Source organism: Micropterus dolomieu, linkage group LG19 (assembly GCF_021292245.1).
Source record: "Micropterus dolomieu isolate WLL.071019.BEF.003 ecotype Adirondacks linkage group LG19, ASM2129224v1, whole genome shotgun sequence".
Lineage (NCBI taxonomy): Eukaryota > Metazoa > Chordata > Actinopteri > Centrarchiformes > Centrarchidae > Micropterus > Micropterus dolomieu.
In genome coordinates this window covers 19,030,663-19,048,374 of record NC_060168.1, presented here as the reverse complement: position 1 = coordinate 19,048,374, position 17,712 = coordinate 19,030,663, and the positions used below count along the sequence as shown (strand labels likewise).

At 44.0% G+C, this 17,712-nt stretch overlaps 2 protein-coding genes across 2 annotated transcripts; one reads left to right on the top strand and one right to left on the bottom strand.

Moving 5' to 3' along the window:
• Window positions 1-772: 772 nt before the first annotated feature.
• Window positions 773-12,120, top strand: si:ch211-168f7.5. Its single transcript, XM_046030107.1, has 4 exons — window positions 773-1,442; window positions 7,208-7,427; window positions 8,094-8,339; window positions 8,552-12,120. Exons 1-4 carry the CDS (start codon window positions 1,188-1,190, stop codon window positions 11,083-11,085), a joined length of 3,255 nt encoding a protein of 1,084 aa, XP_045886063.1. The 5' UTR covers window positions 773-1,187; the 3' UTR covers window positions 11,086-12,120.
• Window positions 12,121-12,180: 60 nt separating this feature from the next.
• Window positions 12,181-17,712, bottom strand: ttc9c (tetratricopeptide repeat domain 9C). The gene is made up of 4 exons (XM_046030108.1): window positions 17,508-17,712; window positions 14,734-15,082; window positions 14,186-14,368; window positions 12,181-12,784 (listed from the first exon to the last, which is right to left on the bottom strand). Exons 2-4 carry the CDS (start codon window positions 15,068-15,070, stop codon window positions 12,627-12,629), a joined length of 678 nt encoding a protein of 225 aa, XP_045886064.1. The 5' UTR covers window positions 15,071-15,082; window positions 17,508-17,712; the 3' UTR covers window positions 12,181-12,626.

The following is a 17,712-nucleotide window of genomic DNA, read 5'->3' as shown; positions in this document are numbered from 1 at the left end:
CTAACTTGATTTTGATGACAGTCCCTTGATTAAGGAACTAATGATACTTTATGTGTGAAGTAGCAGGAAAAGCACCAGAGTTAGTAATAAGATTAACAACAGTTCTTCTTTACTTAGCCTAAGTCAAAGCAGCAATATCACATTTTAGAAATACTCTGTTACAAATTAAAGTGCATTCAAAATCTTACTTAAGCAAAAACACATCAAGTAGCATCAATATATTATTATATATGTACTATATTACTTACCAAAAGTCCAAGTATTTATTATGCAGAATGATCTATTTCAGATTAATACATAGGCTATAATATCACTGGATCGTTTATAATTAATTTACTTTAATGCAGATGTTGGTAATGGTATAGTAAAGCTAATTCCATCACTTTATATACTACTGGGTAGCTTAATCTGTAATTACATCATCATTTGTTGTGGAGAGAAGAAAATAGAAATACTCAAGGACAAGCAGCCTACCTCAAAAACAGTAGCCTACAGTACTTGAGTAAATATAGCCTACTAAGTTAATTTCCACCACTGACTGAAGGGCATGTTGAGGGCACTATCTAACCTCCCCACCTCTATGGGAACACTGTAGGAATGTATTTGTCCTCGGTGAAGTTGGGCAGTCGGATTTTTTTCCACGCGTCCGTTCGAAAAACTTCCCCGACCAATCCCCGTGCAGCTCTGGTGCAGTGGCTCCTCCTCTCTGCTGCCCGCCTGCTCCCACGTGTAGCCAAACGTTATCACCCTCTGTCCGTCTGTTGCATTGTCTCATCGGGGACGCAGCGCACGGAGCCCAGCGCCATGGAAACTGCAGTGGACCGGGAAAGCGTATGAGTGACATGAAAAAAGGGGACAGTGTCAACAGGAAATTAAGCGTGGATTAATATGCGGCATGGCTGGTTGATGTTCCCTCGGTGTACCTATGGATTCATTAATTCAAGTCTTGTGCCAGCCAGCGGGGCTGCCTGAAGCTGTAGGCTGCATGGCACATTAGAGATGGTAAGGATTATATTTTCCTTATTACGTTAATTCAAGCGCCTGCTATGTTGCTATCGCTTGTCTGGAACCGTGTTGCTCTGTCTGGAGCTGGACCTTAGCCCGTTCATTCCTCTCATCCATTGAACGGCGAGTGAGCGGTGGTCAGCGGTGCGCCCCTGGTTCCGCCTGCCCGCACCCCGACGAGGATGGCCGGCCGCCGCGGCTGCGTGAACTCGCTGTGGTCGGGCACCGAGCGCGTCCGCATCGGAGAGCGCCTCAGAGCGACGTTGGCCGGGGTGCTGGAGCTGGAGGTGCTCAGGTGCAAACACCTGGAGATGGTGGACGACGCTTTGGAGGACCGAGCCCCCGCTGCCACCAACGCCGAGGAGTCACGGGCGGAGGAGGGGAGCGGAGCCTCGGAGAGCGCAGACCATGGCTCTGCCACATCCCGCAGGCAACAGGTCAGTCAGTGCGTCTGTCAGCTCTTAGCCCGGATTTCTAGATTACGAGATTATTAAATATGGATGCGGGGATGATGGTGATCTGCCAACGAGCCAGTCCCTCTGCGGCTCAGTAGACAGATTTGTATCGCACCCAACTGAGTGAGATGGTGCCAGAGACCATCCAAACGTGCTGTCCGGGTCATTTTACACAGCAGCTGTGTGCGTGTTACCGTCACATAGAGCAAATGTCATTGGGGTCAGGGTACCAGGACCAGCTCCTGTCTGGCTGGCTCTGTGCCCTGCCTCAAGGTTAGGATGGATCGGATGTGGTGGGATACAGGCACTGAAATCAGGTGTAGGTAGTAACACACAAGCCAGCAACCAGACACTGCTGCATTTCTTGGCTCTGGCTGGTAAGCTCATCAGCTGTAAAGGTCACTTTGGCACCCAGTTTGCATTCAAATCATCTCTGATCACAACATGAAGGTAGACTCAATCCTGTCCGGAGCTAAAAGTGCAGTTATGATCTTTCATTGTGAATTCCTGAATGCTCCAGTGGAGAGTGACTTAAACTGAGGGGTTAGGATGTCTTATCTTTAAACACACCCAAATATAAAGTAACCCATTTCCCAACAGTGTCATGAAATGCATATGCAGGTCTTTTTGTGTTGAGAGATGTGGGGAATGTGCGTTGACATGTAATACAGGAGGACATGATGTGAACTGGTCCCGATCATAAGGCCTGGATCCTGGGGCCATACATGATCTGGTCCATTATTCCTGAACATGAACTACATTTGAACCTGTAAAGTCATCAAGATGTAAAATCTGCTAAAAGGGATAAAGGTGACTGTGAGTGCACCCAGCAGGATTGTCTGGTTAGAAGTCTTGATTAATCTAAAATGGAAATTGGCAAGAATATTACTTAATACTGAATATTAAGAGCAACGGGGACAACTAGAACTGAAAAATGAGTCAGTTATAAGATTGACAGAAACATAATCAACAATGTTTTCAAGCTAAAATTACATTACCTATTAACGTCTAAATTTCAGGAATAGTTGCTTTTCATTGTCTTTTTTATATTAAACTGAATATATTTTGGGTTTTGGACACTTGGTTGGATTTGTCTAGGGTACTGGGAGAATGTGATGGACATTTTATTGAACAAACAGTTTTTCTAGAAAATAATTAGTTCCAGCTTTTTAAAAAAAATCATAGGGCACTTATTTCAATTCAACCTTTTGTACTACATAGACAACCTTGTTTTAATGAAAGGATCCTCTTGTGAAATTGTTCTTTAAGACCAAAACATCATCAAAAAATAGACTTTTCTCCACGGACCTAAACTTTAAGGGGATTCACTGCTTTGCACAGAGGGCGCAGTGCTGTCCGTGTTAAGTCATGGATTATCTCTAGATCACTTCCAGATTTGATAAACCAGTGACATGACAGGTTCATGTTGTGTTCAGGGTCTGCTGGTGTTGGGAGTTCTTCACCTCAGATATTTATTGGGTCACTCTCGGCCGCATTAATAACATTTTAGTGATATTCTGAGAAAGTAACAGATACTTCCTCCTGGTCACTTTGCAGAGTGTTATTACACTGTCAATATATGTGTGCCTGGTACTTGTCGAGTCGTGTTAGTCGGCAGCCTGCAGCACATTAATACATGTTCTTTCTAAATAAGGCCACAGCTGAGGCCACATTTTGCAGAATGGTGTATTTATATGACAAAGTAATATGAAATCAGATCCCTTATAGGCTCCACTGGAGGGACGAAAACAACTCTGAATAATGAAATCTGTTTTTATCGGTGCGGGGACAGAAATTGCGGCCTCATTGAGCGAGGGCATCTGCATGGAAGTGCGGCTCATAATCTGCTGCCTTCCTCACCGCCCACCTACCAACATCTCCTCTGTAGTTCCCCCCCCCGGTGCTGAGATATCCTGTGGAGAGGCCGAGCAGCATTGCTCATTCTCACCTCTGAAGGGAGCTGCCAGTGTTAGCAGAGCAGGCTGGCACTCTGCCCTCTGCCCTGGTCGGCCTCCACCAACACACAAAACATTTGCATAATGACAAATTGTTGTTACAAAAGTGAGCACATCTAATTTATACGCTGCAGCAGCTGGAGAGAGAACAAGGAGGAGAGAGTAGATGGGGCTCTTGCTGTTTATTCACAACCATAAAGGCAGAGAAGTTAGACTTATTGTAAAGGTTTTATCTCCAAGCACATTATATTCATTTACCTGAAATCCATATCTTACTGCTTTGAAAAACACTCCTTGTTCTGCTTTTAAAAATATAACTATTTTGTAAGCCGAGGATTTGATGACTCATAACATAATGCGCTCCACTTTAACACCAGCTTTGTTTAGTTTTTTTCCGTTTTGGAATTAAACTCTTGAAATGTGATTCACCTTTTCTCTCTCTAACAGCAGAGCAAGGGCAAGTGTAAATCACTGTGCATACCCATATTTGGAAGGTCGGGATTATTATGCCTGTGAGGTGTCATCGGTGATGTTAGGATGCAAATCAAAATGACTGTTTTCATTCTTTTCATGGATGTTCTGGCATATGTGAAGCACACAAGTTTCTGAAGAAAAAAAAGTACCAAACAATGCTTCTTCAGTATTTGTGGAGAGAAGACACATTTAATTTGCATAAATATGTTTCACTAGAATAAATAATTCAGTTTTGAGCTGGCAATCTGTTTTTATAAATAGAACCATCTTTGGTTTCCAAATGAAGTTTTCTGCATTATGCGTAATATAAAGTAGAAGAAAACGTTGTGTAACATTTCAGTTTTTTTGCTCCTCAGCAACTCTTCTTGACTCCAGGATGAGTGTCAAGGCCCAGTTGGTGAAATACTGATTGTTGCCACTGTTGCCATTCAGTATTCAATGTTAGCACATAAGAGGACAGGAGTGGGAGAAGTAGGGAAATCAGACATTTTCAAGCAAAAAAAGAGAAGCCAAACATTCGCTGGATTTAGATTAACAATCAGCAGACGAATCAGTGATAAGAATAATTGTCATTTGCAGCCATGATGTATCAGTATGCGCATGTGTCTCTACACCATCTGCAGTGCATACTGAAGGCAGCCTGTCTTGAAATTAGGTTTAGTGTTGGAAAGCATAACCTTACACTGAGAGCCATTAACCTGACTTGTGGGGTGAGACAGCTTTTGTCTCTGGTTCTTTGCCTCAGGATCCTTCTGAGTTCACTAGAAAAAAAAGAAAGAAAAAGAAGTCTGTTACACTGATACTTTTTATGTGCAACCAAAGAGTCACCTGAATGATTCAGAAAAGAGTGGAGCACATCGCTCCACTTGCTGGTGAAGATGAAGATGCACAGCGTGGGCTGTCTTTAAACTTCAATACCACTAATAATGCAAGCAGGTGCTCCTCACCAAACACTCTCTCCATCCTACACTGTTTGACCAAATGACTGTGCTGCAACATGGCAACCGCTGCAATTTGTCCTGCTGTAATGACATAATGCACTTATTGAGGGGAGGTTGTGTTTCTTGTGCAGCTGCGATCACTGTAGCATTATCATCCAATCGACCCATACATTCTCTTCATATTGTTCCAGAGGGGCTGCTGCCTCTCATGGAGGAATATCATATTACATAGGTCTGAGCAAACCCCCACCCACTTATCTGTCAGCCTCCTATGATTTGATCATGCTCTGGTCTCTGTGTAACATTATATCATGTAATGTGCAAAGCATTACGTTGTTACGGGGGATAATATGGAGAGGTTTGTGTAAGAAAAGAGATTTTTGCAGATATACACATTAAAGGGGCGTTTTAATGGCTTAATTCATATCTTTAAATAGACAGAATTAGAGAAGGGAAGGGAAAGAAACTTGAGTTGAGGCCCTTACAAGTGCAGAAGTGCATTTGCAGTGAGTAGGATTTTGATTCCAAACAGACAACATAACATTATGCGAGTGAGAGTCACAACCAGACTGCCTTGTGTGTGTGTGTGTCAGGCTGAGGATGAGTTAAATCGTTCGCCAGGCCTGTTGTGGTTCTGTGTGGGAGGAGAGGCGAGTGAGAGTTAGAGTTACAGAGAGCGGCTGTAGCTATGGTGAGTTCGGGGTGGCTGGCTCAAAGGATATTACAGAAGGGGGGGGGGGATTATTTGTCAAGGGGAGAGTGTGGGGGAGGTTGGGGTCCTTCAAGATGCCCTTCTCTCTCACCCGGCAACCACTCGCCCCCTCCCCACCTCACCCTCCCTTCACTGCCTTCACTCACTCAGTGACTCACTCTCTTATTTCTCGGTCTCTTTTTTTGTCCCTCTCACTTGTTTTTTTTTTTTTTGGTCACCCACTCAGCCACGACTCACTTTATTTACTGGGGAAAAATAGAAAAGCAGGGGACAGTAGTGAGATGAAGCTCCTGATCTCAGAGAGGAAGAGAGGAGATAAGACAGGTCAAAGTCTGGAACTCTTTCTCCCACTTCTTTTCTCCACAGTAAACCCCACCACCTCCCACCCCCCTTCCCTTCTGCCATTCCGGCTGCTCTTTGTTACGTCATCTGTCTTTTCCCATTATCTTCTAACCCCCCCCCCGTCGCCCAGCAGTGAGTCACTACCTGTATTGTTTCCTCAGCAACAAGAGGATTGATCAGTGCCACTCACAGTGTTTCTGTTGTCTGGGCTCGATCAGTCTAATGCAGGAGCTGCTGTCCTGGAGGGGTGGGTAGGGGATTTGGAGGATAATTGGGGGGGGGGGTTACTCTACCAAGCTCTACTAATCTAGGAAATGGAGGCACTTTGCTAACTTGATGGGGCGATTGTTATTGTTGCTGTTGTGTGTGGGGCCTTATTCCTGACTGTTCTGGTAAGCGATGTGATGTCATCTGAGAGCGTCATTCTGGTAAATGATATCATGGACGTTCAACCCTCCATGTCTTTTCATACGGGTCATATTGCGCCTCGCAATTGAAGTACAATTGAAGTGTCTCCATTTGATGCTATTTTCTACTTCCACTACTTTTCAGAAGGAGATGTTGTACTTTTTACTTAAAAAAAACCCAAACACGATAAACTTATAAAATACAATAAACCATTGTCTTGTGATGCCTTGTAATAAAGCAATGTCTGGTCGGGGCCACATGTCATGTTTCAGACGAGCTGTAAGCTAGACATTTCCCCTCTAAACTTCTTACACGGTTTCATCTAAATAACTGTTGCATCAACATTGATGTAAATACTATTTTTAAAGTGTAAACCCTGGATAGATGTTTTAAAGTCGCCTGAAAAGACAAAAAGGATATAAGATTAAAATCACAAAAGTTTATAAACCTGCTGAAGCAATAATAAAGAGAAGATAACATTAATGTTAGAAAAGAAAACAGCATACTGGACACCATTATGCTACATTGTCAGGCACATACAGCACAAAAGCACACAATACACGACATACAATAAACATCTGAAGTATGGCTGAAAACAGAATGAGAAAACCTAACAGTCTAACTATTTTGTGATGATAAGTTATTGTAAAAAAAAGCCGAAAGTAGTGATTCAAAGTAAACTGTAGTGGAAAACTCATGAGTTATTACAGGTTCTATGTAAAATAATGCAAAACAGTAGAACATAGTTTGCTGCAGTGAACATAAGATTTTATTATTTTATTTTTAATTTTGCATAGATTTGTCATGTTGTATAAGCATATGTCACAGTTACAGTATTTAGATATTTTGGTCAAAGATATTTAATTTAATTATTGTTGCTCAAGCCTAACCTGTCCCATGTTTTCTTTTTTTCAGGCTCCGTCCCCCTCAGATATAGTGGTATTGCCTTGTCAGAACTGCCCTGAGGACTGTGGCAGTAATTCAGGCGAAGGGACGGTCCATTCCTCATCTGGCAGGGGGAGTAACTCACGCTGGTCTACTCTGTCCTGGGACACCCCCTCTGAACTGCTCTCTCCCCCAACACCAGACCCTAGTGGTATAGTCCATTTGGACTGTGACTCCAGACCTAGTTCAGGTAAACACATACCTAAACACTTGTCTTCAGTGGCCAACATGACTGACCTGAACAACAACCAACATTGTGACACCTTCTGATATAACAACACCTCGCCTTGTGTAATTGAAGAACAATTAAACATTAACCATGCTCTTTTTACTTGTGTTTACTTGCACTCTGACTTGGCACTGACTCATTAATTTCTCTCTCACTGTTAACTTTTCAGCCTTTGTTGCCAAACTCTTATCCATTGTCACTGTAGCTCTGGTCTCTGTGTCTCTGGTCTCTGTGTCTCTACACCCAACTCCAACATTCCTCTCCCTGCTCTGCACTCATGCATGCCTGCTTTTATACTATTCTTTACTTTCTTGTAGAGGCTATCTGAAAACTTGGCATGTAATTCAGCTCAAATCTAAAACCCTGAAAGTCATTATTTCAAAATAGCTTAATCTTCAAGTCAAATCCCAAATTTAGAGAATAAATAATGCAAATGAAATAATGGTAAGTATATTACATCACAACCAGAGAGGACTCTAGCGAGCCCTATTTTCCAGCCAACATCTTTAGCATTCTTGAGTAGAAAAAATGTTGGATATTTTCACTTGGATGTTAGCAGAAGATTCATGTACAGTTATTACATAGCATTTATTTCTCTGTATCTTTCTTCCCTCTTCTTTTGTCAAGGTTTCTACTCAGTGAGCGGGAGCTCTCTCTCGGACTCTTGCTACTCTGTGTCCAGTGAAGCTGCTCAGGGAGGACTGGCGCCACCGGCCAGACCCCTGAAGCTGTGGGAGCAGGTTCCTCTGTCTGCTGACAACACTGACATCCTGTGGTCAGAAGGTGCAGTGCAGCAGCAGCACCGGCACCAGCATTCTGCACTGCAGAACAGCCAGAAAGACCACAAACCAACAGAAGGGACACCAGTTTCAGGTAAGCTGGTGCAGATTGTGGATCCATGGAAATATGAATCTGCAGCAGTCACATTAAGCTGGTTCAAAAAGGTCAACTGAAAATGGTTCAAAGCAGTGTTCTGACATCAGTGGAGCTCTTATGTCTGGAAAGAGATGAATGTATAAATATTTGGGAATGATAATCTAAAATTAGTAGTATTTTATCTGAAATTCTTTTCTCATCTCTTACAGTCCAAAGTGACCTTGAAGCAACTGGTCTGAGCTTTCTGTCTGACCTCTGCTCAGGACTCAGCGACTCCCTCATTTCTTCTCTCCTCCGGCTTATCGATCCCACCTGCTCTTCCTTCACTTCCTCCCTCCATCCAAAACCCCAGCTGGATCCTCACTACTGCACAGACCTGGTGTCCCGTCGGACCAAAGAGGTGTACACCTACCCCAGCCCGCTGCATGCCGTCGCCCTCCAGAGCCCCCTCTTCACCTCACAGAGCCAGGAGCCTTCAGCCTCTTCAAGCCCTGAAGGACCCCAACTAGATGAACCACAAGAGTCCACTGCTGATCAAACTCTGCCTCTCCAGCCTCACCAGCCTCGCCAGCCCCCTGCCCCGGCTTCCCTCACACAGCTAGAGCAGTACATCTCTCGACTGGCTCGCCAGTACCACCGACGGGTAACCTCCTCCACCTCTGATCTCACTTCAGCTGCCACCCCTGGTCTAGTTAAGCACAGAGGGCTTTGTATCCCTGGCAAAAGTCACGGTTCCACCCAGTCCCTTTCTGCCTTTGAGAGCCGCAGTAACCTCAGCATGACTCCCTGTAAGTCACTGCTAGGAAACTCTGCCAGGGTCAGCCTCAGCACTACGGGGAACAAAGCCACTAGGAATTCAATCAACCTGGGTAACCTTCCTTCAGCAACCGGAGAGGACTTGAACATAAATCTGCATCTCAACCTCAACTTGAACCTGACCCCTGGTTTAAATTCTAGCCGGGCACTGGTGGACAATTCCAAAAATGGCAGTTGTGGAGCTTTGAGGAGTGACTTCGCTGCAGCTTCCACAGCTTCTGCCACATCACTCTCTGCTACACCCACCCCTGCACTTAGGACTCGCCCTCGCATTTCAACATGTCCAAGCAGCCTGAGCCACCGCAGTTCCCTGGAGGTCACTTCAGGGTCTGGATCCAGTTCTGGATTTGGGTCATCTGCCTTCTGTCGCTCCTTAGACTGGAGCAGCGGTGCTCCACCTGAGACTGGATCATCAGTTTTTGGTACAAATTCTGGATCAGCTCCTGGGTCTCAACGCAGCAGCTTGATCCAAGAGTCCAACACCAGTCCCAAGCTAAGTGAAGACTCTCCCATGGTGGGGGAGATCTCCCGCCTCTCTGGCCTCTCTAGGGCTGTTGTGGTTGGACTGATGGAACAAGGTGTGGAGCTCGACATTGACTGCTTTCAAACAGATACTGCAGGCGAGGTGAGGGGTCACAGTAAAACTCGCCTGACAGCCCAGACAGATCAGTCACATGACTATACTAGATTGACCGACCTGAATCCCCAGAGACCAATACAGCTGTCTCTCAGTGTCACCCATTCTCCACAGTCTCAGTCCAGTCTCACCCCTCCTCTCTCACACTCCAGCAGCCCCATACACCCTTATCAGTCCATCCATATCCCCTCTCCCCACTACTCCTCACACTGCCACTACCAGCAGATCCCTTCCTCATCCGACGCGCCCTCGTCCACCGCCTCCTCCCCTGCCTCCCGCCCCACCCCCAGGGGCCGCTCTCCTCCCAGGCCTCTCCAGCCATCCCCTTTGGCTGCCACTCCACTCTCTGTTTTCAGAAGGGATGCGCCCTTCCAGTGCTCCCTGCCTCGCACCAATACAAGGAGCTCTCCTTTGGAGCATGGCGGTATCCAACCAAGGGGTGGTTCACTACGGCAGAGTGGGGGAGGAAGTGGGGGTAGCGCCGGGTGGAAGAGGGTGGATGGGGAGGGGCTTTATAGAGGAAAGCATGCCTCCCACAAGTTGATCAGGGCAGCCACAGTAAGCAGCTACGCCAAGAGAGAGGACTATAGCTCCATTTGGGATGAAAACCAGGAGCGGTCAGCAGCCCAGACACCCAAGAAGACTTCCAACAAACTCTGGAGGGGCTTTGAGGGACGCCTCCGGGGCAAGGAGTTCGAAAGCGAAAGGGAGGAGATGGACCGAGCGGAGTATGGCTACGGATGGAGGAGGAACAGCGTCGGAAGCTGGAGGAGGGAGCATAGAAGGATGAAGTCTTCGTCCAGCAGTAATGACAAGAGGCCAAAAGTAGAAAACTCCCCTATCTTCTCAAAAAAAAGAGGGAAGGAAGAAGGGGAGAGACGCAGCACCAGCCTCAGGCTTTCCAGGAGGGCTTTGTTCAGGAGTGAGTCCCAAGGCTTGCTTGTGCCTCGAAACCACAGCGAGGGGCCCACAAAGCGGGCACACTGGGTTTCCTCATTAGATGTGGGGCAAGGTGGCATGTACATCGGCAAAGATGAAGGGGTCAGACTGCTGAGAGCAAAGGAGGAAGACAAACACCTGTCCTCCACCGCCAGCCTCTTTAACCTCTCTCGTTCTCAGAGCCTGGAAGGCAGCTGCCATTCCCTCTCCCCTCTCTCCTCCCCTTCCTTTTCTCCATCGCCTCCTCCACGGGTGCCCCTCCAGCGCTCTCGTTCACTGAGGGACTTGGGGAGGAGAGTGTTTGGCTCCATGAGGTCCCTGAGTCTCAAACGGAAGCCCTCCAAAAAGTGACCCTTGTAAAATAAATGAACATCATCATCTTCCACGTGTTAACGTTCAGAACACAAGTGACGGTTGGTGTTAAATTTCATGTAGAAGAAGTGCCATCATTTTTCATTCTCAAGCTTCAAAGACTTTTGATTGATTAGTCAGATACACTGGTTTTATAATACTGGCCATAACATATCACATTAACACCACCTTCTGCCACCAATATGATGGATGTTCCTCTCAGGCACATAAAGCCTGTAAAAACCCATTAATTGTGTTATTGGCTCACATCATCATTATAGTAATGTTTTGTACATTTCTAAAGACATCCAGTTTTTATAGCTCCCCCCAAAAACTACAAAAATAATCAGAGGGCTTTGTAGCCAGCCTATTGCATTGTCTCTCAAAGTCTTTCCTCACTGACGTAGTATTATTCTCAATTTTGCACCCTACAGTAGCAAGCGAGAATGCTGTAGGATGTAGTAAGGCCCACAGAGGAATACCAGTGAAGAGGACATAGGTGACAACTTCATTTAGGGGTGAAAAATTCCTTTTAGGAGCTGCAAAGAACTTCATTAATTTGGGTTTCAGTGGAGTTTTTCCAGTGTGAGTGGTTTAAAAGGATTTGGCATCTTAACAGGGACACAATTCTGGGCTCCTTTTGTGGCTAAAAAGTAGCCAAACTTAAAGATATTGAATGTTAACTCCTTATTTTAGTTATGAACAGCTTCACATCACATACTGGTTGAATCCTCCTGTAATCATGAGTATGAATGTGTTTGTGTACACTCCTCTTCTGCATGCTGATCTGTGACTTGTTCAGTGATTATAGCTATTGTGAGAATGTGATATTCTTTGTTGATGGGCAATACTGCCTCTGCAGTACAATCATATTGGCCAAATAATGACCAAAACCAAGCAAATACTCTTTAACTTGATATTGTGCTCAGGATTTTCAAAAGAATATTGAATTATTAAAATATTGATGAGTTATTTGACTAAATGTGGCTTCACATGGCTTACCATTAATAAAATAAACTTATATCTTAACATGTACCGTGCCTGAAATACCTACATTATATAATGTTTTTCAATTAAATAACTTTTGCTGTGACATCATTTATAAAAAATATTTTACTTGAAAACTCACAAAATCAACATTCACAACACTAATCAGATAACTGCAATCATGAAGGCATAATCAGAACTTTGAGTAGTGCATAAGAGTCTCACTTAAACTTTCAGAAGCATTTTTGTAAAATATCCAAACTCTTGCTCCTTTGGGCTAAAAACCGGCTCCGTTTCTGTGTTGCTAGGAAACTAACTTACCAGTCATCTCCTTTCTATTTTCAGCAGCGACATCTTTACCAACCACATTCCAGTACTCTGTATAATGTACAGTTCTTACTTTACTATGCTCACCCCAAAAACATCTACAGGAGACACAGTAACATTAGTAATTCAAGATGTGTGAACATTCTTCAGTTGGTTTGTGATCCGCTGAGGTTGAGCAGTCTCTCTCGCTCAGGTTGAGGCTTTATTTGGCGAGTTGAGCTGGCAGGCTAAACTCCCTCACCAGTTCTGTTGGTTTGGTTAATCCCTTCTCCGGAGCTGCTCTCCAGGCTGGGTGCAAACATGCCTCGGTACATGGCCTTCTCTTTCTGTAACTCCCGATTCAGTTTCTCCTCAGCCCTCTGAAGGTGCTTCCTCACGTTGGCATCTGCGACAGAAGAAAAATGAAGAGGTTTTGTTTTGGAAAGGCATACTTTCCTTTATCCCACATATGTTCAAATACGCTGGAGGAGGCTAAGATATAATCTGCAGAATTGACCCTTCACTAAGCCACGGCCCGAACACGCGGCTGGCCAATCACAGCGCAGTATAGGACTTGCTCTAACAGAGGTCCGACACTTGGCTGCGCTCCATTCCCTCTAATGCAAAAGGAGTCATTTTCTACCTTTCTTCAATTGTCAGGGATGCGGTGGTTCACAACTGCAAAACTGTCTGCTTCTTTCTGAGATCATATTTTCCAACAAATTTGTCAATATTTATCTGGGGAGTGCGGTAATAGATAGCGGCAGCGCCGAGATAAAAGTTAACAGCTCCGACAGTTTGTCAGACTTAGCAACAGTAACTAAGGTGGGCGTGGCTTAGTGAAGGGTCAATTCTGCTAGGGATATTACATGTATGGATATGATTTATCCAGCAATTTCTGTGACAGAGCCAAATGTTCTTGAGTGAAAATCAGCAAGGAGCAAAACATAAATAAATAAAAAGAAAACTTTATTTACATGCAACATACTCCAGCAAAAGTGTGCGGAAAATGAATGAACTGACAAATCGATTCATGAAATAAGGATAAAGATTGCATTTTGGTCTTAGCAGGCTCTGTATTTGCAGAGCATCAAATATTTTTTTCTGAAACAGATAATACAAGAGGTATTAAAAGTTGTATCCTGTTCGTTTAATCTGTGATGATATAACATGTTAATTAGTGAGCTTTAGAGGTGCTGGTAAGCGGATTATGTTGGAGCCAGGCTAGCCGTTTCCCCAGTCTTCATGCTAAGATAAGCTAACGGGCTGTAGCTTCATATTTTAACGTACTGATATGACAGTGGTATTGATCTTATCATTTAACTCTTGGCAAGAAAGCGAATAAACACATTTCCCAAAATGTCTAAGTATGTCTTTAAGGTTATAAATACATCACTCTTCGTCTTGATTGCTGGGTCAGAGACAAAAGCATCTTGACAAATGTTCTTTTTTTGCTCTAAGGTTATTTACTAGATAAACTATAAATAAAGGTATGCTTCCTACAGCTGTCTACAGCCAACAAGCCACGTAACAGCTATCACTTCACTTGCCCCTTACACATTTTGCTGCGACCCCGTGTGTATTTTCCAGGCTCAATTCTATTTTCCTCTCACTGACTCATGTAACTACATGGATTTTGTATTGGGTTTTGAGTGCTGCCAAAACACTTCTATTGCACAACAGTACTGTCATTGACCTATGTAGACAATGACAAAACTCCAGCTGCTGATTTCTCTACATTGCCATCAGCACATCACATTCATATGGACGACTGTGGATGACCCTGATGTACTCATTCTTTTCTTACCATTAGGCTGGTCTCTGCAGGCCTGGGCAAGGTACTGTTTAGCAGTCTGTGCATCTCCCATCTCCAGAGTGGCTACTCCCGCCCTGTAAAGTGCTTTGACATCACCTGGTCGCCACTGCAGTACCCGCAGGCTGTACTCCCGCACACGAGCATAGTCAACAATCTGTCTCTGCAGCAAACAGGCTGAAAGAGACATATACATATTAGAAAATACTGTACATGCTGTACCCAGCTGCCAATTTCCCTTGTAAGGCAATCAATGAAAACGCTCTCTTAGAAAGGAAGTCACGTCTTTGAAGAATCTCTGAATTGCAGAAGGATTTGTTGGTGGGCATGTTCACAAGAAAATAATTATGCTAAAGGACTCTATGACTACATGAGACTACTTAACTGATACTGATAGAATAGTTTTTGAAGAGCTACTGCTTGAATAGATTTTAACAGAACCTGGGATATATTTAAGTCAAATAACAGTATTTTCACTTAAGCTGGATATTGTAGCACTCTTTTAACCCCTTGACTTTGCATGGTTATGATGTTTTATTTACCAGCTAGGTTGTTGTAGCAGTCCACTTGTGTGCTTCTTAGTACAGCCTCCTGTTCAGGTGTGAGAGCAGGTCTCTCAGGTCCAAACCCTTTCACTGGCGTCATCACATCAGAGTCGAGGCCTCTGAGGATCAGCAGAGCACGGTGATAACGCCCGATTGCTGAACGAATGTTCTTCTCCCTGTAGAAAGCGTTCCCTTCTGTTTTCATTTGGGCTGCTTCTTCTAGCGAAGCCCAAACTGGCTTTGCATTAGTCTGTCGGTGTCCAGAAAAGCCTGGTGCTGCTGCTGCAGCTGCCCCCTGCACTTCCATACTCTCCTCTCCTCCTCCAGCCTCCATTTCCACAGTTAGCTGTTGAGATTAATAATGTAAATAAATGTGCTAAGAAGCTGCTGTAGATAAATGTTACATATAAATTCAGACACATTATAGAGAACATCTGTTCAAGCTTATCCAATCCAATAATCCAATACACTGGTTTAAAAGGTGGAGTAAGTGATTTTGGAGAAATTCAATACCATGACAAATACCATGATGATATAGAGCAAAAAACTACACAGCAAATAATGTAACTAATGTTAGCTAAGTTGTGTATTAGCAAAATGTTGATACACATGCTGCTGTGAAGCTAACATGCAACAAGGACAAGACGGTCCCAGAGCCAGCACAGCAGCTCCAGAGAGCGACCCTTTCAACTCTCCCGCTACTATAGCTAACATCACAACAACCGCATGTCTTGGTGTCACCTTTGCTCCTTCTTGTCACCTTTAAGTAAATAGGCTCTCCACTGATTTACACATCAGTTTACTAGTCACAAGGAATACTATACAGTAGGTGTGGGGGGAAAAATTGATACAGCATAGTATCGCGATGTTTTCCATGGCAATACTGCATTGATACACAGAAGCCAAGTATCGATCTTTTGTTATATAAATTGCACATGAGAATTTAACTTTTTGGTACTAGAAGAATAAAATCTGTAGCTTTTTCAGTCCGCTAGAAAACTCTACAGCAACATCTAGTGGACTGAAATAGTGAGATGAACAAACATATAGACATATTTTTCTATTTAGGGCCCTTGTCCACCAAAACAGTCAGCTTTTTTCAATTAATTCCAATGGGAGCGCTGCGTTTTTACAGCATGGTAAAAAGCAGCGTGACGGGGCGCTGAACGTTTTTTTACGGTCCCAGAGAGTTCAAAAATGTTCAACTTTGTCACCGGCACTTTTTCCAATCACAGTCCAGGAGGGGCGCGACAAATACCACACCGTAGCAACTGTTACTATCCTGGAACCGGGCTTCGTCCAACCTACAAAGAGATGTTTTCTCGCCCACGAAATCTCATGAACCCACATAAGGCGAGTCCGTCCTCTCTCTCTCTCCCTGCTTCAGCCTTCTCTTCATTAAGAGTAAGTACTCTACTCTGTGTTGACATTTTTACATCCAGTAAAGTTAGATAGAACTACTTGCAACATCAAGCAGTCAGAAAAACCGCTGTGCCTCAAAAATGCCCACTAGCGCTACCTGCTGGGCATTTTTAGAAGAGCAGCTGGTGTTTTCAGCTGGCAAAAAATGCTTTGGTGAACAGGGGCCCTTAGAGTAAACAGATGTTGACATAGCTTTACTTTGGGGTCATAATTTGAAGTTGGAAAAAAGGTAATAAATTGCAAAATATCACAATATGTTCAAAATCGCAATAATAGTGTATCGTGGCGCAAGTATCGTTTAGTATCGTGTCATGGGGCATCTGGTGACATCCCTATTATACAGGCTGTCTTTAGTGGTTTATAAGACAAGGGCAATCACCAGGCTGGAAGGGGTTAGCAGCATTCCCTTTCCAGTGCTGTAAATGTCTATCATTTTTCAATGTTAAACAGATCTGCTTTGTCTCCTGTCCTATCAAGCTGCATTATGGGAGTTGTAGGATCCAACTATTTGGAGCTTGACCCATACTAGGGACTAAATGTCAGAATATCTGACCATTAATTATAATAAATGTCTCTTGATAGTTTATGGTGGTACAATACTAAATTTTTGGGGTGTCCCTTTAAATGGATTTGGTATCTGGCAGATGGACCAATCCACATTAGCAGTTACCATTTAGCAATGACTTTACGGAAAAGATAAGTGGAGTCATTAAGTTACATCGCATAGTACTAATACCGTCTCACTATTTCAATGTTGCCAACTAATCTCTGCGTGTACCTGCTAACCTTACTTGTACTGCCGTGTTTCTTTCTGTGACTAAGAGAATTTCGTTAAGGTTAACGTTAGAGGTTAATTATGTTACATAACTTAGCTATCCTTCTTCCGATACAGGGAACGTCATACCGACACTACATAAAAATGATTTTCAGATGATCAATCATTTTAGTTTGGTACATCAGCAACCACCTCCAATTCACTTAACGATACCGTTTCATTTTCACTACTGCCTCTTTGCTGTCGTAAGGTCCTGTCGCTTAGCTGGAGTCCAGAGTCGGGTTCTGCTCATACGTTCTGCGAGAGCCTCTTTAAAGGGCTCTGGGTTCTGCTAGGAACCAGACGACATAATTAGAAGACGTCATTATTTTCGAACATTGGAACGGACTCCCACGAACGTTCGGTGCATAAATAACGGTTGTGGCTACAGCTAACCGAGCTAGCAAAGTTACCATGCTAACTTCACCTGCTCACACGCTAGCTAACTCTCATTCTCTTTAAAACAGGGTGTCTACACGTGTTACCGGTTAGGTACACTGACATGTGATGGATAAAATGCGGTGCCTCGTCTCACCTTACACGCCACTCAAAAGACAATCAACGGACAGCTACTTCTCGCCGTTAAAAATCATTGTCCAGAGCTACTGCTGCTGCACAGGCGCTTCCTTGTTTTCTTCTTATGACGCGGTCAAAACTTAAACTTCTGCACCGTTACTGCCACAACAAGGCCGAGACAGGAATTACCAGTTCATAAACAAAACTATGAGAATACATTTAAG

Coding starts and splice junctions, on each gene's coding strand:
- si:ch211-168f7.5 (XM_046030107.1), top strand. CDS start 1,188: ATGGCCGGCCGCCGCGGCTGCGTGAACTCGCTGTGGTCGGGCACCGAG. Junction 1,443..7,207: donor CCACATCCCGCAGGCAACAG/GTCAGTCAGTGC, acceptor TCTTTTTTTCAG/GCTCCGTCCCCCTCAGATAT. Junction 7,428..8,093: donor TGACTCCAGACCTAGTTCAG/GTAAACACATAC, acceptor TCTTTTGTCAAG/GTTTCTACTCAGTGAGCGGG.
- ttc9c (XM_046030108.1), bottom strand. CDS start 15,070: ATGGAGGCTGGAGGAGGAGAGGAGAGTATGGAAGTGCAGGGGGCAGCT. Junction 14,369..14,733: donor CTGCTACAACAACCTAGCTG/GTAAATAAAACA, acceptor TGTCTCTTTCAG/CCTGTTTGCTGCAGAGACAG. Junction 12,785..14,185: donor CTGCAGAGACCAGCCTAATG/GTAAGAAAAGAA, acceptor CTTCTGTCGCAG/ATGCCAACGTGAGGAAGCAC.